The 26277-nt window shown below is 48.7% G+C and overlaps 1 protein-coding gene across 3 annotated transcripts in view; it reads right to left on the bottom strand.

Moving 5' to 3' along the window:
- Positions 1-3838: 3838 nt before the first annotated feature.
- Positions 3839-26277, bottom strand: part of Ilrun (inflammation and lipid regulator with UBA-like and NBR1-like domains) — a 71242-nt gene continuing 48803 nt past the window's right edge. The window contains exons 4-5 of one of the 3 annotated variants that reach the window (XM_036167337.1): positions 20359-20687; positions 6598-6698 (exon numbers count right to left, since the gene is read on the bottom strand). In XM_036167337.1, the coding sequence (XP_036023230.1) occupies positions 6663-6698; positions 20359-20687 (365 nt within the window). In that variant the 3' untranslated portion in view covers positions 6598-6662. Of the gene's footprint in view, positions 6699-20358; positions 20688-26277 lie in introns of all 3 variants that reach the window. The other 2 variants (XM_036167339.1, XM_036167338.1) reach the window with 2 other exon arrangements.

The following is a 26277-nucleotide window of genomic DNA, read 5'->3' as shown; positions in this document are numbered from 1 at the left end:
TCTCACTTTTGGTATGACCTCAGCTGGTTCCAAGGCTCAAAACTCCCTAACTTCCCCTGGACTGCAGATTTGTGTCTATCTAAGGCAGCAGTCTCAAACTGTAGGTTGCAACCCCTTGGGGAGGGGGGGGTCACATACCAGATATTTACATTACTTTTTTTGTTGTTGGTTGTTTTGTTTTTAAGACAAGGTTTCTCTGTGTAGCCTTGGCTGTCCTGGAACTCACTCTGTAGACCAGGTTGGCCTCAAATTCACAGAGATTCACTGGCCTCTGAGTGCTGGGACTAAAGGCATGCACCAGGACCTTTTGCCTGGCTTTGTTGCTACTTCATAACAGTAATTTTGCTACTGTTAAGAATTGTAATGTGGGGCTAGGGAGATGGCTCAGTGGTTATGAGGACTCTCTGCTGTTCCAAAGGTCCTGAGTTCAATTCCCAGTACCCACATGGCAACTCACAACTGCCTCATGCTCTCTTCTGGTGTGCAGATGTATATGCTGACAAAGTACCCATACGAATGAATGAATAAATAAATAAATCTTGGGCTGGAGAGATGGCTCAGAGGTTAAGAACACTGGCTGTTCTTCCAGAGGACCTGAGTTCAGTTCCCAGCACTGACATCAGGCAATTCACAAATGCCTATAACTCCAGCTCCAGGAAATCTGATACCTTCACCTGGCCTCCAAAAGCACCTGTATACATGTGGCAAACACACACACACACACACACACACACACACACACACACACCTGAATAAAAATAAATACATTTACATATGTATAAAAGCATCATGATGTAAGCTGGGTGGTGGTGGCACACACCTTTAATCCCAGTACTGTCCAGGCAGAGGCAGGTGGATCTCTATGAGTTCCAGGCCAGCCAAGGCTACACAATGAAATTTTGTCTAAAACAAACAACAAAACAACAAACAAACAAAGAAGTAGCAACAACATAATTTTATGGCTGGGGTCGCCACCACATGAGGAACTGTGTTAAGGGGTCACATTAGGAAGGTTGAGAAGCACTGGTTTGTGGGTCATCTCACAGCAAGCAGGCCCTAACTCTCCAATTCTGCCTCTGATGCCTGCTCATCCTTGGTGACAGTAACCCACAGATCTGGGACATGCTAGGTGCTCAGGCCCAAACTTCAGGAATCATCAACTACTATCTGACCTTGCCATAGTGGCTTTCTTTTCTTCTACTATGTAGCTGAGGCTGGCTGGCCCTGAACACCTGATCCTCCTGCCTCCACCTTCCAAATGCTGGGATGGCAGGCATATGCCACTACACCTGGCTCTGACTCATCTTTGTGGGTATCTGGCTTTCCCCCCAAGTTCTTTGTCAATGTGGGTGGGGGCAGGGATCCTGTACGGTTTTTCTGGGTGGCTTACACCTCACACTGGTTGACATTTCAGTCACATCACCTGAGTCCACCTCCTTTGGCGCTTGCTCTTCTCTCTGCCTTGAGTGACCTCACAGAGATTCACACAAGGCTTCCCCAACCATCTTGAAGGAATGACAATCCTGTTTCTTCAGCTCTGGGCACCTCTTGACACATGACATCTGTGTCTGCCTCGAGCACCTGGAACGCAGCTCTGCAAGCTGAGAAGAGTGCTTGGTGGGGTCTTTATGTAAAACGGCTTGGCTGGTCCTGGTAGAGTTGAATAAGCATGGGGACCTGAGTCTGGACCCCTAGTACCCTGTACCTGCAATCCTAACACTGGGGAGGCAGAGACAAGTGGGTCCCCAGTCTAACTAGATCAGTGAGCTCCAGCTTCACTGACCCTGTCCCAAAACATAAGGTAGAGAGCAACTGAGGTGGACACCTGCTGTCAACCTCTGGCCTCCACACCTACATGTGCCCCAGATCCCTGCATCTCAGGACTAAGGCATCAGAGAGACAAAAACGTGTGGTCCTTGTCTCTAAAGCATGTTCCCCTTGATCGCCAGTCTGGACACCCCACCCCTACGCTAACACAGTCCTCTCTTGAGCAATCTTCTGCCCCTTCCCATCTGGGGGCCCAGGGCTGTCGTGAGAGCCTTTAGTCTTGCTCTCTTGCTCTCTCAGCTGGTCAAGGCTGGACTCCAGGTGATGTCTGGGAAATGGCTGGGTCACAGAGGCCAGATAGGGAGGGGCCTTCTCAGGAACAGAGCGGGAGGTCCAAGAATCACCTGAACCTGGCAAGGAGGCAGCACCATTGCTTGTTTTGCGAGGAGGGCTGGTTCCGACCACTGTAGCCGCTTCCCCATCTCCCAGGCTCAGCTGAGAGCCCCCTCCCTGTCACCTAGCCCGCGTGGGAATGGCTCAAGCTAGGAGCTACCACTGAACTTGCTCCTTTCTCCCAGGGCCCAGTGACTTCTTGACAGGTTACAGCCCCAAAGATAAACAGATTCTGCCAAGCAAATAACTGTTCAGGAGCAGGGGTGTTGGGGGTGTGTGGGGGGGAGATGACCCAGGTGACAGGGTGGGGTCCCTCCCCTGCAAAGAGCAAACAGCTGTAGGCACCGGGGCGGAAGCAGGGTACAGGTGTACTGTCATGGGTGAGGACACTTGTGGGGGTCCCTGGCAATATATTAGGTGCTTCCTGGCAGTCTTACATCAGCTCTTGGCACAGGGGATCAGCTCTTTGTGAGGCCCCATCTCCCACCAAGTCTGTTTAGAGGTTCCCCAGGCTGCTTGCAGGGACACAGCTAGACGGTCCTCTCCTCCAAGCAGGCTCATGAGCATCACTTGAATACACACCGCTTTGCCAGGCAGGGGGAAGGCCCATGCATGGTCTGCAGCTCCAAGTTGGCTCTTCAGTTAGTGAAAATGCCACAGACACCTGGGAGGTCCCAGTCCCGGGACCTGGGGTCCCAGCCTGCCCCATCCAGAGCTGTGAGACACAGGAAGCTCCCTTTTCCCTGAGTGTGCTCTCTACAGCCCAGGCGGTGATGTAGCTAAGGATGACCACAACCTTTGATCCTCCTGCCTTCATTTCCTAAGTACCAGGATTCTTCCCAGCCAGATTCCAGTTTGGAGCTCTGAAGACAAGTGTTGGCAGCATTAAACCCATCTGCTTTATATTGGCCTCTGAAACCTTTCTGGCTGCCTCAGTGCTCTTGAACTTCTGTGAGCTCCAAGGTCACAAAGCTGGCTCCTCGCTCATTTGCCAACTGCCTGCAGTGTGTTCCTAGCTCTCAGGTTTCCAGGCTGAGAGGAACACCCGGGAAAGACACTTGGTTCCCATGGTGGCTGGCAGGCGCTCTGTCCCTGGCCTGTTTTCCACAGCTGACAGAGGCCAAGGTGCCCTCCCTGCCTTCTAGCCCTGCCCCATGGCTAACTCACCAGCATGTGTGGTACTCTGATGACACACGGACCATCTGCAGTCTACCATTTAGATTACTGGGTATCAGAAGATACAAGTGTACATCCAAAGCCACCTTCCTGTTAATCACTCTTACCTAGCGACTGTCTCCCAGCTGTGACACTATTTTTGGGAAGCTGTGGAACCCTTAGGGGCTGGGGCCAAGCTGGCTGAAACATCTCATTATCCATGAGCCTTTGGAAGGGACAACTCGGCACCTGTGTCTTGGTCGGCCAGCACGTGAGCAGCCCCCATCTTCCACTTCTAACACCCTCCAGAGACTGAGCATCCCAGACGCTCCTCAAGTCCTCTGAGCTTCCAGAGTCAATCTGTCCTCCCTTGTGGGGCCCTGTTACGGCTATCATACAGTGACTAACACTTTTCAAATGTGGACCTCGGCATTTCCGTTCTGTCTGCAGGCGTGCACCAGTGTGGAGCGACACAGACCAGCAGGCAGCTCAGAGTGCAATAAGACTCACATGCACACAGGAGAAAGGCGGGTTTCTGTGTTAATTTAATCATACAAATATTCATTTACATGGTAAGGAAAACCTCATCTTCATCTCCTCCTAGGCACCACAAGGCCCACCAGACACCCATCACTGTCCAGATGGGAGGGGCAGCAGGTCGCTCCGCATTCACCCAAGGAAACAAAGGATAACGGGGAAGGGTGGGGACAACACATTGGTTTGCATTTGTGAGCCCTGGCAAGCCTCTCATCCTTTCCTGCTGGGAGCTCAGGCTAAATTTTGGGGGGAGGGGGTCTTTACATCATGCCCACTTCCCACCTTGGCCACCTGCTGTATTGGTGAAAGTGACTGGCTTATGGTTACAGACAGTTTACAGGGGGAGAGGAGGCTGTTTTTATAGAAGAATGCCCCAAATTCAATTGTCCCCATGGCAAAAAGAAAACAGGCATGCACAAGTGCACACACACACCTCACTCCACACACAGATTCTTCCCAAGCCTGCACCCACCCATTCCTCCAACTGGGCTCAGACTCTTTACCACCTGAAACTTGGTGTCTGCCTCACCTTGTGGGTGCCAGATTGGGGGTCCTGCCAAAAGGTGGCCTAGTGCGTGTGAAGGCCCCAAGGGGCTGCAGAAAGACCCAGGAAACCATGGGTCAAGGATTGCACCTGCTCTGGCCTTCTGAACCAGCTACCTCTCAAGGATGCACAGACAGGACTTGTTTCTGGGAAGGAAGCCAGGGTACCTGAGCCGTTACACTTGTCAAGTGAGGTTCTACAAGAGGGAAGAGGTACAGGACGGGAAGGACACTCAGTGACAGTGTCCCACGAGGTCCCTGCTGGGAAACTGAGGAAGTATGGTACCTAGTAGGGGACAGATGGGGAAGCCAGTGAGGCGGGGTTGAAGCCTCTCATGATTCCAAGAGGGCAGCTGGAGACACGCTGCTCTAAGGCCAGGAAGCAGGAAGAACGGCTGGGCATGCATGTGTTCTAGGGCGGCAGTGTCCTCAGAGACTGGCCCTAAGGAGACCCTCCGACAAGAGCCCCCCGAGATTTGTGGCTTGGGCACCTGTTAGGGACCACTTTTGGCTCAAGGGTCCAGGTGTGCAGAGGAAGTAAGGGTCCCAGGGAAGCCCCCATTTAGCTGGAGATCCAGCTGCACTGCCCTTCTCCATGGCCTTTTCCACTTGCCCAGGGGACTTCCTCAACAAAACAGAGCTTACTGTTGGTTGCTTTTTCAGGACATGGAGGGGGGGGGGGGTTCATACAAGCTTTTCTTTCACAATCAACTTGTAAAATCAATAGTCTCAGAAGAGAATGAGGAGGAACAAACACCACACACTTTTGGAACTCAAACATCCAGACAGAAACAGGCAGGCAGGCAGGCAGACCTGCACCCACACCCAGGCTAGCCGACCTCTTATAGCCATTCACACTCTGGTCTCCCGCTCTGCTCACAACCCTGGAATACATGGGGGCTGGAGACAGGCAGGGGACCCTACAGCCACACCAAATCTACATCCCCGGCTCTCAAACCACTGACTTAGGGAAGAAGGGGTTAAGAAGAGGGACTTTGCATATTCTTGTATCTTTGGCAGACAGCTGTTCTAGCCTGGTTTAAGATTCCCACGGAGACATCCATATCTCAACCTGCTTGGAGTCCATGGGACACTAGTGGGCACTGCACCCCACTCAGGGAGCAAATGCCTGCACTCCAGCTGGGCTGCAACTTGCCACCCCACACTAAGCAGCCCCTGCCGGAGGAGGTCTTTGCGTTTCCACCTGACTGTGGCCTCCCTCTCAGGCAGTGGTCAGCAGCGGGGCTCCCGGCTGGGGCTGTACATCATGCGGTAACAGCTCGAGCCCCACTAATAGGTTGTGAGACTACCACAAGGACAGGGAGGGAGGACCTGCGAGATTAGAGAAGCAGGGCACAGTTATACTTGCTGAGTTACAGCCCTGTGTGCATGTAGCACACGCACCCACCCAGCGAGAGCCAAGGGAAGACAGGCCACTGCATGAAGGGCCCAGTATTGCGTATTTGTGGCCACACTCCCTTTGCCAAGGGAAACATGGGAGGAAGCGGTCCCAGCTGTCACAAGCGTGCAAAAGGCCACCTCTCAGACTGTCCTCCAGGCTTCTGCTGGCCACACAGGAAGTCTGGACTTGAGAGCGTGCTGATGCTAAGAAGCCCTGGGCTGACAGACACCAATGTCAAAGGTATAAATCAACAAGAGACTGAAAAGGGGGGGAAGGTGATAGATCATTGGCAGAAGCCACTAAGAACAATCGAGGTCAGACTGCAGTCAGGTGGGGACGCGAGCCCAGCAACGCTGACTGGCAGAGTTCCCAAACATGCCACGCCAGCCTCATCTCACTGTGACGGCTTCCAGAGCAAGCACTGCTCTGTAGGGCACGCTGTCCCTTACTCAAAAGAAACATCAGGAAGAGGGAAAAACTAACATGTGCTCAAAACTACAACCTCTCTGTAGGTAAAATAATTTTTGTTTAAAAAGATGGCTTATTTTCCCCCACTTTAAACTTCTGCCCCTTCCCGAGTGACCTAACAACGCATTAGACTGACGTCATCACCCACACCCAAGGTGGCCACGTGGATTTCTTCTTGGTTGCCTCAACACCATCCCTGCAGTTCAGCATTCACACATGCATACTGAGTCCACTCAAAACCAGTCTTTCTTCCTCTTCTTCCGTGATTGGGGGGTAGGTGGGGGTCTGAGCCAGGGGTCCATGCGATGTGGTCTGTAATCCAGAGGAACCCCTTGCCCTCTCCCCCCAAAGTCAGGCCTTCTGTCTTTTGTTAATTTTTCTTCTTGCTGACACCCGTTTAAGACTGGCCGAAGGGGTAAGGCCCGTGGAGCCCCTGGAAGAGAGTGAAGACAGTCAGTGATGTGGACACCGGTGCTGCCTGAAGCAAACCGGCCCCAGTCACAGAGGTGTGCGGGTCACTGCCCTGGCCACACAGCACATCATCAGACTGAGGATCAGGATGTGCCCAGATGCCGCGTTTCCCACTGAATCCCACCAGGCTAGGGAAGAGAGGTGGGAGGGCACTGCTCCTCTGGGACAGGCACTCCAGCTGATGCCCACTTTCTTCCAGCCAGGGTGCCAAACTTTTGCATATCCTTGACAACAGGTTCTCAAACCTCTCCACTGCAAGATGACACAGTGGATGACGGCTGCGCCAAGTCTGAGGACCCAGATTCCATCCCTGGGATCCCCAGGGTGGAAGAGCTGACTGCTACAAGCTGTCCCGACTGTGACATGCATGCTGTGGCACACACAAAGGGAACGCAACAAAAACAAGTTGAGCTGCTGCTGTTTGTTTGCTCAGCACCAGGCACCATTGGTGGCCCCAGAACCTGCCCCAGTCCACCCTCAGGGCTAGCTTCCCACAGACCCAGGCCTCCGAAGGCAGCTGCTAGGAGGTAGAGCTCAGAACCATGTCTGAGGCCCAGAGTGAGCTGCCCCTCTACCACATTTAAAATGCACTTAGATGCTTACTTTCCTTGTCTTTTGTTTTGCTTAAGACAGGGTCTCACTGTGTAGCCCAGATGGACTGGAATTGTTTTTAAGATAGATTTATTATGGGTATGTGCGTCCATGAGCTTATGCATACCACATGCAGGCAGGAGCCAGGGGAGGCCAGAAGCAGGCACTGGGTCCCTTGGAACTCAAGTTACAGGGGAGTGCTCGTAAGCAAAGTGTTCTTCACGCTGAGCCATCTGGCCAGCCCTGAGACTGGAATCCTTTTTGTTTTGTTTTTGTTTTTTTCGAGACAGAGTTTCTGTGTGGTTTTTGGTACCTGTTCTAGATCTCACTCTGTAGACCAGGCTGGCCTTGAACTCACAGAGATCTGCCTGGCTCTGCTGGGATTAAAGGCGTGTGCCAATACCACCCAACCGAGACTGGAATCCTTGATCCTCTCCCTCGGCTTCCCAAGTACTGGGATTACAGGCCCCATCCTAAAGGTATTTTCTATGCTCCTTGGCCGAGTGGTAAAGACTTCCATCTTACTGCCCCTACATGAAAAACAACTCTACTGGCTGGGGGTGATGCACACCTTTAATCCCAGCACTCAGGAGGCAGAGGCAGGCGGATCTCTGAGTTTACAGAGAAACCCTGTCTTGGAGGATGAGGAGGAAACTATAGTAAGCCAGCTCCAGATCCACCACGGGACTGGATTGAAGTGTGAAACTGTCTCCATTCTCCTTGGGAGGACCTCACTCAAAGACCTAAAAGGGCAAAGGTAACTAGTGCCAAGGCTCCTGTACACCACCGTGGGCTAGCAGCAACAGGCTTCCATGGAGAACACTCGAGCCCCATCATCCCCATCTAGGCACAACCGACAGTGGGAAGAAATGGACACCTTCATCAGTCTGATGGAGTATGGGCAAAGTCAGAGTGCTTTCAAAGATTAGCACAGTTCTTTAATCAGAATTATGTGGTTATAACGGAGCCAGGATGACAACCTTATGTCCCAGTGTGGTTCCTGGGCTTCAGAGGTGTGCTAAACTGGTAACTGAACAAGGACAGGTACTGCTCAGAACACCTGGAGCGTCAGATCCCTGGAAGTCAGGCTCTTCCAAAGTCGGTTTTGTTGTGGTTGATTAGTTTGAGGGGACACAAGTGCCTGGGCCACCTATCAGTAGGGCCCCAGCCGTGAAGGCTCCAGGGGTGGGGTGAGTGGAAGATGCCAGTGGTGCTACAAGACCTGGGAGAGCTGGGTCTGCTCCCCACTCTGCATGTTCACATGACCCTAAAGGGTATGTGCCTCACTCAGGAGGCTGAAAACCAGGAAACCCAAGGAAAATACCACCTGAGGCCAAAGCTTCTAAGAATGGGAACATGAGGTATTGAATTTTCTTCCAGTGGAAAGTACTGAAGAATAGAAGTATGGTATGCCTCTAGCTGTTTGGTAGTATCACTAGAGGTGGTGGTAGCAGGGTGGTGGCGGTGGCGTGCTTGCGTGCGTGTAACCAACAGAGAAGAACTGGGAGGAAGGGAAGGCTGATAAAGGGGCATCGACTATTCACCAGGTGCTACAGTAGCACATGACAGTCTACTTAAGTCTGGGGTCCACAGAAATAGGTGATTTTCCAACTGATAAAGGGAGTTTACCCCATCAAGAGCACAGCACTGGAAAGCCAAGTTGGTGTTTAGAATGACAGGATGCCACATGCCTGCGGGCCCTTGCACCAGTCACATCTCCGGTAGGCAAATGAAGGCTGCAACCACCTTGGCAGTCACAGCTGCAGCCCTTGGTGGCTCTGCCAAGTGTGAACTCTTCAGTGGAAGGCTCCCGTGCACCAGCAAGGACACAAGGCAAGCCTTGACTCAGCACCTCCCACCAACAGCTACTCACCCAAAGCGACCCACAGAGGCACAGGGAACCAGCACAATGCTCAAAGTTCTGAGCAGGAAAAATACACAGGGGAATGAGGACATCCGTGTGTCTCCACCTCCCCATCACCTGAACTTGGCACACCACTGCAACTTTTATATGGGTGCTGGGGATATCAACTTAACTCTGCATGCCCCTGCAGTGTGCATTTTACCCACCAAGTTACCTCCTGAGCCCTAGCTTTTGCTTGTAAGAAGAGCAGAAGCCAGACCTTCCCTGACCTTATTTTCTGTAGTAGCCAGTAAAGGACATATCAAGGGATGGTGCTGCAGCAGATGATACCATAGAGCTCAGAATTCAACTCTGACCCAAACAAAAACGAACCCATCAGCGAGGTGTGGAAGGCCACCCACCTTTATCAGGATCTATGACCCATCCAACCAGGGCTGCCAGGACACCAATCCAGTAGGGATCTAAAGGCCAGTTCCTCCTAGAACTTACTCTGCAGGAAAAGGTTTCCCCTGCAGCTATCATTACACCTGCCAGGGAAGGAGCAACCAGGCCTGCAGTAGCCGAGTGGACTCTTCCAAACTGCATCTTCCCAGGCTTTGGAAAGAATAGCTGTCAAGGTTTTGGGTAGTCCAAGTACACATGGGCCAGAGAAACAGGGACTGAGGCGCTCCAGCCAGCCTACACAGAACACAGTTGGTTGTCCCTGAGGGAAGAGATCACTGTGCCTCAAGGATGTGAATGAATAGAGCAGGTGCATCAGGTCCTCATCATCTGTCCAGAGTGCAATGTCCACTACAGCAAGCCCAAATGGGCTATTTTCTAAAATACTTTATTGTGTGTAAACTTAAGTTCACTCCTACTCATCCTTATCTTTTCCAAGAACAGTATAAGATCTAGCACTTGTATTCGGAAGGTGGGGCACAGCAGTAGCATGCTCCACAGGTGCTGCCCAGGGTCAAGCCCTAGTAATAATTGGGGAAAAGATCTAGTAAGTCCAATGGAGTCTGCAAAGTAAACCCAACATCAACAACAGTCTCTGACAGTCTTCAGGATGCCGACCCTGTGGAGCAGCAAGAGTCAGGGCCTGACCGTGAGCTTCCAGAGTGAAGGCCCTGTAAATACAGGAGTGCCTGAAACACGTGTCCAAAAAGCACCAAACCTTTCCCCAAAGGAGTGTACACCGAGGACCCGAATGTGAACTGCTTCTCTCAGGAAGTGTTTGGTACCCCACCGTCAACAGATTTTGGAATATCTGCATGTGCTGGCTGAGGGGTGGAACCCAAGACTAAATAAACACCATTTACTAATGTCTGATGTATGGTTTACATGTCTCATGTATGGTTCACTCTTTTTTTTTTTTCTTTGAGACAGGGTTTCTCTGTTTAGTTTTGTGTCTTTCCTGGAACTCATTGGTAGCCCAGGCTGGACTCAACTCACAGAGATCCGCCTGGCTCTGCCTACCAAGTGCTGGGATTAAAGGCGTGCGCCACCACTGCCCAGCTGGTTTACTCTTAATTATATGTAGCAATTTGACTTTTTTTTTTTAGGAAACAAAAGTTCCTGACATAGAACTTCCCACTTGAGGAATCCTGTTAGTGTTCAGAAGTTTCCTGCATTGTATTTTGGATTAAAGATCCTTGAGTTTATACCGGGGAAAGCACTTTAGCTGTGCAGTGACATACACTAGAACCAGGTCTGCTTCTTCTGTTTCTGTTTGGTCCCCATTTCACAGCGGCCACATCACACTCTGCCCACAGGGCTCAGCCCATCAACCCTTCACATCTCACACTAAAAATGAATAAAGGGATGCTAAGTCTATGCTGGGGACTCAGTTCTTGTCTTTTATCTGGGGAAGGGTCAAGAAGAGGACAAAATTCCTTTAAAAAGGACATTTCACTGAGACCTTTTGGGATTAGTCCTTTCCCCCACATGAAAACTTGCTTAGATAAACCACCACAACACAGAGACTTTCATACACCTGTCTTTATTTTGCTTTAGCTGTGATTTGGTTTAAATAAATAAAGGCTGGGCAGTGGTGGCTCATACCTTTAATCCCAGCACTCTGGAGGCAGAGGCAGGTGGCCCGGTCTACAGAGTGAGTTCCAGGACAGCCAGGGCTACACTGAGAAACCCTGTCCTGAAAATCCAAAAGGGGAAAAAAAAAAAAAAAAAAGGCCCATACAGGTTCTTAAACAAGAGCCTTGGCAGCGCGCAAGAAAACGGCCCTCCTCCATGCACCAAAGGTGGCAGGCAGCACTAGGAGGCCCTCCTTGATTTGCCTGCCCAGTGCTCCTGTGTGTCACTTACATACACTGAATACAAGCACCGAAGAGTGCAAGGTTTGGCAGGAAGTTCTGTCCTGATCCTGGACTGCACATACAAATGCTCAGGACTTACTGGCCACCCAGGGCCAGAGACTGACTGACCGGCATGATGGGATCCAAGACTCTCATAACGAGAAATGGGATTACATGTTGGAGTGTTGAGGACAACCAGCAAGGTCAAAACACTTAAGCCCTTCTGCTGGCTGCTCACGGGGCTTGCTGATGGCGCGGCAGGGCCACTGCAAGCAGGCAGAACTTCTGAAGGTACCATACCACTGCTGTCTGGCCACTTTCACGAGAAAGTGCCCCAAAGTTGAAAGATGTACCCATGTGCTGGCCAGGGTTAAGTGCAGGAAGCCTGCTTTAGGCATGTGGACTATGGTAGCCTCAGGTCATGGCCTTCTGATCCTGTCAAACTGCTTAAAAGGTTAACTCAGTTATGAGAGTGTTTTCTATCTTTTAAAAGCCTTGTAAGCTGGGTGGTGGTGGTGCACACCTTTAATCCCAGCACTTGGGAGGCAGAGCCAGGCAGATCTCTGTGAGTTTGAGTCCAGCCTGATGCACAAAGTGAGTTCCAGGACAGCCAGAGCTACACAGAAAAACCCTGTTTCGAAAAACAAACAAACAAACAAACAGCCTTGTAAAACCACTTTTTATTCTTATCTCTATAACAATGTTCCCAGCCAGTCTTAACTAACTTCTGTTGCTGCCAAGGACCCTGTCTGTCCACTCTCCTCAATACACTCAGCATCCACCCCTGCACCCTTCCTCTCCTTTTCTCTTACACACCTGTCTTTTCTCCTCTGCCCATCCCAGTGCCCATGACCAACCACAGCGGCTAGCCCTCAACCTTCCCTGATCTCACTAAGCGTTGCCTCCTTGAGGGGTCAGACTCAAAACACAACTGCAGCTTAAGCACCATCTGAGGGCTTGAGGAGCCGACATAAAGAATCCTTGGGCTAGAAACCCTGCTCCCCACACATCAACAAACCAAACCATCAAGTGAAGGGCCTTAAGCAGATGAAGGATCTTAGCTGAGTTTGACTCCCCCTCAGTAAAGACTTCAGAACATTTTTTGGATTTATGGTCAGGACCTCAGTCAGCTAACTGTAAGTATGCTAAAATCCAGATGAGAGAGAGAGAGAGAGAGAGAGAGAGAGAGAGAGAGAGAGATAGATAGATAGATAGATTGGGAAACAGAGCTCCCTTTGGCCATCTCCTAGAGTAAAAAGGAAGGAAATCAATCAGGAGAGGAGCTCATCCAAGTGTCCTGCAGACACCGGCACTCAGCTGAGAGCTCTAAACACCGCGGAGCCTCACCTGCCTCCTCTGGAACTCCACGCAGGTTCCACTGTCATCTGTGTCCCTACAAGCCCTCAAGCCTTCCATCCTAGCTGAGAAGACAGTAAGCTGTCTCTTCTCGTCCCAGGCAGCCCCGCTGGCTCAATCCTGCTGTTGCCAGGCACTTAGGGAACTGCTTCGCTGGTGCTGTTGGATTTCACATTAAAAGTGACAGATCTCAAAGATCATCTTTGGAAATTCCCCTCACCCTTCTAAAGCACACCTCACTCACCAGAGCGAGGCTGCCTAATGTCCTCTGGGCTTTCTTGCATGTAGTTTTCCCTCTAATTCATTTCAAATTCACTATCCACCAAGACACCACTTTCTTTCTTTTTGGTTTTTCCAGACAGGGTTTCTTTGTGTAGCCTGGTTGTCCTCAAACTCAGAGATCCGCCTGCCTCTGCCTCTCAAGTACTGGGATTAAAGGCGTGTGCAACCACCACCAATCAAGACATCGCTATTGTAAAGGTTTTCTCCTATGGGCACTTAAGAGTCAACTGGAGGGCAGGAGAGTCGGTGTAGTGGTTAGGAGCATTTGCTAATCTTCCAGAGGACTCAAACTGTGTGGTTCCCAGACTCCACACAGAAGGGCTGCACATAACTCCAACACACACACACACACACACACACACACACACACACACACACACACTCTTAAAAAGGTTGGGCTGGGCATGGGAGTGATTGCCTTTAATTGTAGCATTTGGGAGGCAGAGGCAGGCAGATTTCTGTTAGTTTCAGGACAACCAGGGCATGGTGGTTTGAAAGAACATGCCTCCCAAAGAGAATGGCACTATTAGGAGGTGTGACTTTGTTGAAGCAGTGTGGCCTTGGTGGAAGAAGTGTGTCACTGTGGGGTGGGCTCTGAGGTCTCCTATGTTCAAGCCATGTGCAGTTCCTGTTGCCTGTAGATGTAGAACTCTCAGCTCCCTCTCCAGCACCATGTCTGCCTGTGTGCTGCCATGTCCTGCCATGATGATAATGGATAAACCTCTCAACTGTAAGCCACCCCAACTGAATGCTTTCCTTTATAGGAGTTGCCATAGTCATGGTGTCTCTTCACAGCAATAGATACCATAAGACACAGTGCTATACAGTAAGACCCTGTATCTTACCCACCACCACACCATGACTGATCCACCTACCACCCACCAAGAGAAGCCAACTGGAGTGCAAACACATCCTATCCTTGCATTCAGGAGGCTGAAGCAGAAGGATTAGACTAGCATGGGCTACCTGTAAGAACAAACAAAAATTTTAAAATGCTCAGTGGGCAAAGGGTTTACCACAGTTCAATTTTCAAGTCACCCTGACTTTTACATGAGCCGCAGCATGCACACCCACATTCATACACCAATAAACCAATGTTCAACATTTTTAAAAACCTTGAAAGGAAGGAGCTGGAGAGATAGCTCAGCAGTTGAGAATGTTTCCTGCTCTCCTAGAGGACCAGTATTCATTCAGTTCCCAACATCCCCATCAGGCAGCTCACAACTGCCGTTAACTCAAGTTCCAGAGGATGTAATGCCCTCTTCTGTGTGGGCACCTGCACACACATGCCATACACATACAAGTCAAAAATAAATAAATCTTTAAAAAAATTATCTTAGCACATTAAAATAAAATTCTCTGAAAGAAAATAGAAAAACTAACAAACAAAATCAATCTCCCCAAATCCTATTTTCTCTTTTCTGGCTTACATCCCTTCCCACAGCAAGGCACACCTGTGATCAACTAACATCTTTGGAGACAGGGATTAGCAGCCACTGAACACAGAGGAGACTCATGACCGACTGAGCAACAACAATATGATCTGCATAAAGCAGACGATTGTAACTGGTTCTTAGGCAACACATCACAAGCAAAAAGCCCGAGTCCCTCAGGCCTCTGCAGAGGAGGAGGCCCACTTCTGCCACCTGGGCAGCAGAATTCAAGCTCGCACTTTGTATAGCCTGTTGGAGTCCAGTCGGTGCAGACTGCTAGAGGAAAGCTCAGCACCTACACCAACAGATTCTCACCTGTGAGTCACACTTTTTGTTCACTGACTTTAGAACCCCACCAGAAAATAAAATGTTGAATTCGGAGAAGAGAGTTGTAACAACCAACATGAAATGAGCTGGCATTTCTGCTACAGGTCTGCCTAGCCTGAGCAGCCTGAAACAAAGCCCAGAGCCCCAAAATGAACAAAGGAGCTGGGCACCGTTGGCACTGTGGAGGTACAAAGGAGTGTTCCTGGATATACTTCTCAGCCTCAGTCAATCAGCAATGCTACATAACAAAAGATATTTTCTAAGGCCCACACTGTTTGCTTAAATTATTTTAAAACACACACACAGCCCCTGCCAACGCAAACACCGGCGGAGCGGAGTGGCCTTTATTGGCTCTTCTGAGTTTTCAGGAGATGGAGTCATTGTAATAGCATCAAACCCAGAATCTCCTGTCAAACGCTTTCTGGTACAGAATGTGCTGGGCTGCCAGAGCATGGGTGGGTCCCTTGCTGATCTGTCTTGTTTCCTCGTTGGCCACGGATTCTACAGCTCCCACAGGTGAGTGACGGAGTCTCCACACCCAACACAAGTGCACAGACTGCCTGAGGAGACAACCAATTCTACTCCCCAGCAGCCTTCATCAGAACGTGTTGGGCTCAAACTGGGTTCCTGCCATGGCCTCCTATTAACTGCTGTCAAGTGTGACGGGCACTGGTAACTACTGTACTGTCTCCTCTAACTATGGAAGTCCTAGAGAAATGTGTATTAGGGAGAGCACTAAGAAGTCAGAGAACTGGCTCAGCTGTTAAGAGTACTTGTTGCTCCTGAGAAGGAACCAAGTTCAATTCCTAGCATACACATGGCAGCTCACAACCATCTCTAACTCCAGTGCCAGGGGATCCAGTGCTCTTTTTCTGACCTCATCAGGCCATCAGGCAGACATAAATTTAAACTCAGGCAAAACACTCATACATATAAAATAATAAAGTAAGTAAATCTAAAAGAAAGATCACTAAGAACATTCAGGAAGGGGCAGGCATCATGGTTGCAGACCTCTAATCCCAGCTGAGGTAGATGGAGCTGCGTGAGTTGGAGAACAGCCTGGTATATAGCAAGTTCCAGGCCAGTCAGGCTACACAGTGAAACTTTGTTTCCAACACCAAAGAGCCAGGTATGGTAGGGTAGCCTGGCCAGCCAAGGCAGCACAACTGCTTGAGCCCAGGAGTTCAGGTGCTCACAACCATCAGGCAGGCACGGTGACAATCACCACCAAACCAAACCAAGAAAAAGTAGGGCAGCTGGGAGGAAGAACACACCCAAGGCCCTGGGTTCAGGTACCTGAACCACAAAGAAAGCAGGAAGAACTCTAGCAATGATGCTCTGGACACATTTGAGAGCAGAGTTTAGTTCTAGACCTTCTCTATATGATGGGGGATTTTGTCCCCAGAGACACTGGTGCTGTTCTTATGGATCAACAGCTGCAAGTTAGCTCATCATCAGAAGGTGGCAACCCATGGGGCACAATGCCCAGAAGTGCAGCGCCACCCCCATACTCTAACCTGAGGCTGCCTGCCCCTCTGTTTGGGTGTTTACAGAGATCTCCACACACCCAACTCCTGACCACAGCCCAGCTCTACCACGGCCCTTCACCTCCAGTATGTCCACTCCATCCTTCTAAACTGCTCTATCATCCTTTACTCCACTGACATCCTCAGCTACTAACAGACTCTTGAGAGTCCACTTCTACCTGCTCTGTGCTACTCCAGCTGCCATGGTATACCTGCCTCTACTGTGTCCTGCATTCCATGTGACAGGGTGAACATACCTCTCCAGGCTCTAAGCCCTTGAATGGCTCATTCCCTCAGAACAAAAGCTTCACAGGGGTCCTTAACGACCCCAAGATCTGATATCTGCCCTCTAACTTCACATCTGCTCACCCCCCCTTGATCTCATTCCTCGAACCCACCAGGCACATTCCTACCTTGGGACTTGGACTGGCTAGGTCTGTGCCTAAAATTCTGGGCAGCTTCTGCAGAACAGAACATGCCAAGAGTAGCAGGCCAGCTGCCTTCCTCACTCTAAAACACTACATTCAGGGAAACTGAAAACCACAGACTACATCTTCTGAAGGACCATCATGGAATGTAGGAAAATTTCTTCTGCGACTTCAAGAATTTTAGGTGTTTCTGTCACAGGGATAGAAACTTTAGGGACTGGAGAGATGGCTCTGGGGTTAAGAGCACTGGCTGCTCTTCTAGAGGTCCTGAGTTCAATTCCCAGCACCCACATGGCAGCTCAGAGCTGCCAGTTCTAGGGATGTGAGACATTCACAGAGACACACATGCAGGCAAAACACCAATGCACTTAAAAAATCTGAACCTAAGAGATCAAGGAGGTTCCTCAGGAGGAGATGTTTAGCAGGGCAGGGGCAGTAGCTGCTTGGCCCATCTGAAATGCAGTTGGGGAGCTAGAATATGGCATTCATAGCTTTCTAGAACATCTTGGTTACTAAAATTAGACGAGTTATAGAGATGCTCTCTAATAGCTCATGAAATGATTAGTCCAGGTGGTGACAACCATTTTTGGTCAAACTGTTAAATTTGGTTTTAATTAAACTGAGACCTGGAAGCCACAAGAAGGAGTCAGATCTCCAGGGACTGAGGTTAAGGATGGCCATGAGCTGCTATGTGGGAGCTGAGACTTGAACCTGGTCCTCTAGAAGAGCAGTCACTGCTCTCAACCCCTAAGGCATCTCTTCAGCCCCCTAGTACCAATATTTTCAAAGCCATTTGTGATTGTTTCAACCACTCCTCTTCAAAGGGACACACTGGGCACACCCGAACCCGCCTCCATTGCCCACACCTCAGCACTTACAGCTCTCCACACCGTTGTCGATGCTGTATATCCATCTCAGTTTCCAAACCTCACCTACCTTTGTGAATACCTGCCTATCCTTCACTCCAACTTCACTACCTCCTATTGCCAAGACTCGCTTCCCCACTGTAAACCAAACTTGACTCTGAATTGCTCCCCACTTTATGCACAGCAAACAGTGTAGGCACAGATCCAACTGTACAGTGAACTGTCCTACCTACGGCAGGTGTGTCATGTCTCACTGCCCACTGCCTGTGTCATCCAAAGGAGGTGGATTCAAGAGATCTAGCTGGACACAGAAAAATTAGCCAAATGCTTCATATTGTTCTCTGAGTAAAATTTTGCTTGAATTTAAAAACAACAGAGGCCCCAATTTCTCTAAAGATTCACACTTCACATTATTCATCCATTCTACCCAAGTCTTCCTAGATATAATCTCTACTGGGAAGTGGTTTTCTAATGAATACATTTGTTAGTGTGTGCATGACATGGTGCACTTGTGAAAGTCAGCAGACAATTGCAGTGAAACTCCTTCCACCGTGTGGGTCTCAAGTTTATCAGACCCTTCACTCACTGAGTCATCTCACTAGCTGCTTTTATTTGTATTTTTGAAAAATGATTAAAAAAATTTATGCGTAAGCCAGGCAAGCTTGCATTGCAAGCCTTTAATCCCAGCACTTGGGAGACAGAGGCAGACAGATCTTTGAGTTCGAGGTCAGCCTAATCTACAGAGTGAGTTCCAGGACAGCCAGGGCTACAGAGAAACCCTGTCCTGAAAAACCAGTAAATAAAGCAAATGCATGTGTATGTGTGTACACCATGTGCATGCCTGGTGCCTATGGAGGTCAGAAGAGGGTGCTGGATCCCCTGGAACTATAGTTACAGATGATTGTGAGCTGCCGTGTGGGTGCTGGTCCTCTGCAAGAGCAGCCAGTGCTCTGAGTGACTGAGCCATCTCTTCAGCCCTGAAAAGGTACTTTTAAATGGGAGGGGAGAGTAAAATTGTATAAGCTCATCAATGAAATACATTCAGTGTCTTCACCACTGTCCAGCACTTAAAAAGCAACAGGTCCTAGCAGTATTTTAGGCTGGCAGGGGGCTCAGCCCTCTACCTGTCTTGTGAATGTGTCAATAACCACTGGAACTGGTGAAGACGCATCAATCCCTGAAGATGATCCACTGCTAGAAATGACTTTACTTCCTTAGCCAGAAATATCCTCAGAGCAATCATGCTCAGTACAAGGCCCAGCTGGGAAAACAGCATCCTGTCCTGAAAACAATGGATGCCTGAGCTGGTTCTGCCAGCTCTCATCTTCCCACTGACCTCAGCTGAATCATTTCACTACAAACAAGGCACACGTGGCAGGGATGGCTGCTCTTCCTGCCATTACGGGCACAGACTCTGCAGGGGTCTAATTTAAGGGGAGAGAGGGCAGAGACAATACTCTGGGTTCAGGATGTGGCTCAGTTGGTAGGGTGCTTGCCTAGTGTGCAGGAGACCTTCTATCCCCAGCACAGCATGGAAGAAGGCTTGCTGGCTGGCTGTGAACATTTGTAGACAGATACTGGAAAACATGAAGTTCAAGGTCATCCTCAGCTATATAGCAATTTTGAGGCTCATCTAGGCTATGAGTCTTGGCTAGCTTCCTTGAACCAGGCCTGCAACCCTAATACTTGGGAGGCAGACAGGAGGATCCTGCCCCCCAAAAACAGAAAGTGGAATCTTTCACTAATCAGGCAAGTCACTGGCCAATTTCCTCTTCTTATATATAAACAGCCAACATGCAGTCTCTGCAATGACTATCAATCAACAAATCAATTCTGCATCCTCTCCAGTGAACAAAGCTGTTCCTATGAGATTGATCACACAGTACCACTCTCACACAAGTGCATTTTGAACCCCAAGGTTGAATGTCAGCTCTCGGCACAGGTGGACTTGGAACAGTACTGGACACGGAGGCTCTAGCAGTCACGGGAGCAGCGTGCACACAGGGCTTAGATCGAACTCACAGTCAGGAGCCACCCTCACCTGAATAGTGCGAGACACTGCTGAACTGGCTGGAGAGAGACAGAGAAACCGACAACCCGACTCTGCAACTGCAGTCACTTCCCTTATCTCCCACAGGTGCAAAGTCAAAACACCCCTCGAGCCCCTCTAGGCTATGGGGAGGAAGTCATGAGCCAAAGCAAACAGAAAAGACATCAGCAAGAGGATGTGCAACAGAAGAGTCAAAGCCAACAACATTTTAGGATAAAATAATCGAGCCTGGTTTTTTACTCAGAGAGAAAAACCCACCTAACCCAAGACATCAGGAGCCCATGGCAGATGGGTGCCGCGATGGCGCTAAGCTCAGTACACACCTGCCCTGAAAGCACTTCTAATGACGTTTTGTCAGTTTTAGAAATAATAAAGGTAAAGAGCCTCAGTTTTCCACACCCAATCAGAGCAGACAGAAGTAAATTACACACGTGGATGAAGCAGCAGCCACAGGACACGCAGGGAAGGAGAAGGCTTTTGTGTCGATGCTATTGACAGCCACGTCTGCTCTGGGCAGGGGTGGTCTAGCATTCTCGGTTTGCCAGGGAGGAGCATCACGGATCCCAAGGCCCACCACCTGCCCCTTCTCCGAGGGCACCTACCTTACTGTAAGTCACTACTGATAGGTTGTTTGCGTGACTGCTGGGGGACAGATTTACAGAGTTCTGTGACAGTCTATCCTGATCTTGCTCGGTTTGGTCAGGAGCAGGAGCCCATGTATTTTTGCTGATCGAGTCGAACCCGGAACCCCCAGGGTCTTTTAAGTTGTTTTCATCTGATTGTCGGCTCTTTTGGGGAGAGGCAAACGGGTTGAAGTTTCCTTCTACCTTGCGATGTGGCTGTGTGTTGAATTCCGTTTCAAAAGATGACAGCTGCTGCGTTACTCCTAAAAGTCCACCCACCTCCACACTGAGAATCACCCAGATGACATCTGAAACAAAAAGGCAGCTCATATCAATGCCAGGCATACTCTTGGCCCAGGGTGATCACCACCAAAAACCCAAATACTATCGAACCACTGCAAAAACCATTCTCCACAGCCAGCTCTTTGAAAGCTGCCGAGACATGTGCACAGCCTTCGATAACATCAAGGGCAAGCTCTGGTACAGTTCTGTGGTGGGACCCACGAAGCTGCAAGGAAGCTGCATGGAGATATCCAGAAACCATTACTCAGAGAGCAAGCAGAACCAGAAAGCTCCAGTTCACAGGATGCTCTGTGTGGGTTCACTTCACTTTGCATGTGCTTAACTCTGAAAATTCCAGGAAGGCAGAATTCTTAAAGCTAAAAATGCTTACTTTTTGTTATGACTAGACTCGCAACCTATTTAACCTTATCCCACTTGGGAGGCAATTTAGAATGACCATATGCTGTCCAAAATGAGAAGCTACAGCAAAAGGCATAAATAATTAAATAAGGACGCCATGTAAAGCAGCACTAACCAGATCCGGGATATCATGCTTTCTAAGCAAGTACAGTGAAGGTTCAGAACAGCCTGGTTTTCCAGGGTAACCCAATCCATCACCAGCTCTGTTCTTCTGTAACATAGGGATAACCATTAAGTTATTTCTTTAAAATAAGATTTATTTATTTTGACTTTGTGTATATGAGTGTTTTGCCTTTATATCTCTCTGTGCACCACATGTGTGCTGTGCTCTCAGAGGCCAGAAGAGGGTGCTATATTCCCTGGAACTGGAATTATAGATGGTTGTGAACTGTGAGTGCTGAGAATCCAACCTGTTTCCTCTTCAAACAGCCAGTGCTTTTAACCGCTAAGCCGTGTCTCCAGCCCTTAAGTTCTGTTTTAGAAAAGATGTACAGGCAGGTCACAGTGGTAGATGCCTGTAATCACAGGCCAGCGAGAAAACAGTGAAAACCGGAACTTATACACATCGATATGAAAAGATACCTGGTCATAATTTCCTTTCTGATTTCTTTACTGTCAGAGTAAAGGAGCTGTCCCCTTTGGTGCTGAAACAAATATGGCTGCTGACCAGCTGCTGAAAGGTTAAGGCAGGCCAACCCGTGCTACAGTTCAGCTGTGCAGGATGTGGCAGGGAGTCTATTAGAATACAGACCTGAAAGGACAGACAGGGAGGCACTGAGGCCCATGCCCAGTTTTTCAAGGGGGTCCCATAAGAAGATATCTTAGAGTGCCACACTGCCACAATCCCTCAGTTTAATGGTTTGGGAGCTGTACTGACAACTGGCCAGCTAAGAGCTGGGCATAGGCAGAGAGCTGCAGTGACACCTGCTGTTCATGTCTGGAATGGCAATTCTTTTCCTGAGAAAAGGAAGCGACATCCACCAACCAACACACTTGCAAAACTCCAATTCACAGGATCCCAGGCAAATACTCCAGACACAGGAAGAAACTGTATGTCTCATGTTTTTAATCCCAGCACTCGGGAGGCAGATGCAGATGGGTCTCTGGGGGTTTGAGGCCAGCCTGGTGTACATAGTGAACTCCATGACAGTCAAGGATATGGAGAGAGACCCTGTCTCAAAATAAAACAAACAATAAACTATATGTCCTTACACCAACTACTACCACAAAATCTGTTTCTGAGATGGAGGTCTCACTATGTATACCCAACTGGGCTCAAATTCATGGCAATTCTCCTACCCAGGAGACTGAGTCATGTTCAATTAAGACATCCCGAATGTGGCATGCCACTTTATTATAAGGTCAGAAGACTAGAGTTCTAGACTGAGTTAATCTTGTAAAACAGTGAGATACGGGCCTTAAGCAAGAGCAAGCTGGCAGCAGGCCCCGAGGAAGTCACTCTACATCTCCCTCTATTAGCTTTCTAGCTGAAGTGAATGTGTCCTGTCTGTGTGTCTAAGTGGGAAGGAAATAAGCCTATGGGAGCATGCGTGGAGGCCAGAGGGATGCCAGGTATCTTCCTTTTACCACTCCCATTTCTTCAGTCAGGGTGGCATTTAAAATGTTTAAGTTGTCTGCAGTGAATCATGAACATGAGTTCGAGGCTAGTCTGGACTACCAAGTGAGTTCCAGGAAAGGCACAAAGCTACACAGAGAAGCCCTGTCTTGAAAAACAAAACAAAACAAAAAAAAGGATAAAAGTTGAATCTCTGTTTTTTTTTTTTTTTTTTTTTTTTTTTTTTTTTTTTTTTTTTTTTAAGAACTACAAACCAGAGATTATATTGATAATATCAAAACCAAACCTTTTACTGGAAGATCATCAAATAAACTACTATAGCGAAAAGACATCACTTTGAGGACCTGGGGTCTAGAGGTGAGAGTGAGTGACAGCCAAGGGCAGACCTGGAGCCTGAGGCTGAATGGGACCTCTAGTACGAAGATACAGCTCTTCCAACTTGGAGCGGGATGCTGTGAACCCAGCACTAAGGGAACTAAAGCTGGAGTTAAATCAGTTCCACTTCAGGCCTTTGTATCTTTACCCACCAACATGGGAGCTTTGATACCACTAACTAGAATTAACCGAGATGAACTGAAAAATAGTCAAGAAGGTAAATTCAATTGCTAAGTAGCCAGGACTCAGTAACCTATGGGGAAAAATGGCTTGCAAATATCTGGTTTGAAGGTGATTTTCTTGAAGGATCTGAGTCAGAACTTCCAGATGGAAGATGCTGTAGGTACATTTCTTCAGGGAACAAATTGCCTCAGAGGCAAAGGTTACTAGTAAAGTATAAACTTTCTTCTGTAGAAATACTTAACAAATTAGTAAAGAAATAATGTAACTGACCAGGAACCAAGGCGGGGGTATCAATCACATGTTCAACACTAGCCTGGGCTACAGAGCGGACTGTAGAAAGAGTGAAGGAAATGCTCGGCTTGGAGCTCACTGTGCTAATGATTTCGCCAACACAAAAAGACATGTAGATCACAGAAACAATGTTTAAAACAAGTGCCTACACTCTGTCCAGTAAAAGGGAACTGTTAAACAAGCCCAAGGCAACACACCCAAGCTGCAAGTTTCTTTCTCCAGACAGTGACAATCACTCTGAAGGCTGCTGTGCTGGTGAAAGGAGGGTTACACAAAAAAGTCAGGAGTGGCAGATGGGAGCACAGTGTTTCACTGTTGAGGGACACTTCAGATAGCAAGAAGAGCTTCCAAAGCAAGCCTGTGGTACTGCACTGTAGTCAGAGACACCACACAAATGAAGAAGCACAGAGACAAGCACAGACTGGTTGGACATCGGTCCAGTGGCTTGCTAAAAGGACTCGGAACAACACTCCTGCAGTATGAACATAGCCAGTGTCCAGAGTTTGGTTTCTCAATAAAAGAGAATAAGATCCCCCAGGAGAAACGGCCAGCTCCAGGGATAGGGCATGGGAAACACAAGACAAACCAGAGTATCAGAAAGGAAGCCATTAAAGAATGGAAGACAGAGGCATGTAATAGGCAGAGCACAGGAGCCAACTGGCAAGTACCCGCTATGGCTAACACTAGAATAATTATGAGCAACAAGTACTGCAGTACTAGGTAACTCCAGAGATCAATATACATGAGACCACAATGCTACACACCAATGACTCACTACATGAGCAAGAAACAAATCTGCTTGCAAAGAATTCCAGGAGATTTTAGTCCTATACCTTCTCTCACTTAAGGACGAAGAGTGGTTTTCAACCTTCTTAAGCTGCAACCCTTTAACACAGTTCTTCATTTTGTGGGCCCTCCAACCATAACATCATTTCTTTGCTACTTCACAGCTGTAATTGTGTTACTGTTATGAATCACAGTTTAACTATCTGATAGGCACGGGGATACCTGATGTGACCCTTGCAGGAGTTGAGAACCCAGCTTTGAAAGCTGGACAGAAAAAAGGAAGATTCTGATGAGCCATGGGGCCAGGGTTCACAGCAGCAGTGGTGCTGGCCGAGTACAATGTGCTCAAGGACACAGCAGCTCATATCTGAAGTATTTGTCCTGAAGCATGTGACACCAGTATAATCACAAGATCATCAGGCAGTTCTGACAAGGCAGTTCTTTAAGGTAATGGACAGAACTCTTCAAGACCATCCAGGGTCATGAAAGTGGGACAAAGAAAGTCATAGATAAAAGATTAGCAGTCACAAAAACTAGTTAAGCAGCCACAGGTGGGTTCCAGAATAAAGAGATCATCAACTGATGAAACCAAATAAAGCTTGGCATTAAGATCCAGCCGCATTCCAATACTGATGTCTTTGACAAGTGAACACATACTATAGGAAGCTAAACCTGAAGGCCAGGACAGTGACAATATAGCAAGCAGACGGAGCACAAGTCCTCCCAGACCTGTGCATAAATGAGTCCTATTTGTCTAGGACTTCCTCCCTCCCCCAGAAGAGCAGCAGCTGGACCTAGGCATCCAACTGAACCGAACCACCACCATCTTGGATGTGGATACCGGGCTGAGGCAAGCACATATCAAATAGGAGCACACACACCAAACAGAATACTGCTGCACCATCAGGTTCCATCAGCTCTGGCTACAAAGAAAAAGGTCAGGAGACTTGGCAAAGCATTTTTTTTTTTTTAAAGCAAATTTTAATTTAAAGCGGTGTGGTAACCTAAGCCTGTAATTTTAGCATTTGGGAGGTTGGAGGAGGTGGACTGCCATGAGTTTGAAGCTACCCTTGGCTAGGTAGTAAGAATCATGGTAGGCAAGACGGAATCAAACTGAAGAAGGAAGGCCTGGAGAGTTGAAGGCTCTTCCAAGAGGACCCAAGTTTGGATGCCAGTACCTATGTCAGACAGCTGTAAGGGATCTGATGCCCTCTTCTGGCTTCCATGAGTGTGCACTAACAAAAACATGTAAATTCTCTTAAACTTCTAGCCAGGTGTGGTGGTGTTCACTCACAATACTAGCATTCAGTTGACTGAGGCAAGTGACTGCCACAAGTTCAAGGTCAGCCTGAGCTACAACACAGAAAACAAACAGAAATGCATAGCAAGAGCCTGTCTCAAAAGAACAGAACGGTAGACACCTTGAGAACATAGTCTAGGCACCAAGGGACAGCTCAGTTAGCAAGGCACCTCACTGCAGACTTGAGTTCCCTCTATAGAGCCTGTGTGAAAAGCTGGGAAGGGGAGACAGGCAAACCCTTGTGTTGTTTTTATCTAGGTTGTTTTATTTATCAATAAAGACTCAAAGTCAGATGTTGGGGTAAAAACCTGCTAGATCAGAGAAGCCAAGAAGCAAGCAGCTGACCTTCATTTTCGGCCAGAAGCCCAGCAAGAGAAGCATCTCTCCTGTCCCAAACCAAGCATGCCTGCCAATCTCTAAAGCCCTCCCTACTCCTTCCTGCGTCTCTCTATCCATCTTCCCAGGTCCTCCTTACTCTCTATGGCTAATTCTTGTTAACAAGTGCTGGCTCTGCCTGGTGATCCAAGGTTAATTGTATAACACAGTCTTAAGAGTTTCACAGTGCCATCAGATATCCCACAACCACCCCAGGAGTTCCCTGGCTAGCCAACCTAACCCAGTTGCTGAGTGCCAGGCCAGTAGGAGAACTTGTCTAAAAAAGTAATGTGGAAGGGATGGAGAAAGA

The sequence above is a fragment of the Onychomys torridus genome, chromosome 18, assembly GCF_903995425.1.
Source record: "Onychomys torridus chromosome 18, mOncTor1.1, whole genome shotgun sequence".
Taxonomy (NCBI): domain Eukaryota; kingdom Metazoa; phylum Chordata; class Mammalia; order Rodentia; family Cricetidae; genus Onychomys; species Onychomys torridus.
Note: the sequence above shows the minus strand (reverse complement) of the source record. Positions and strands in the feature narration are given on the sequence as shown.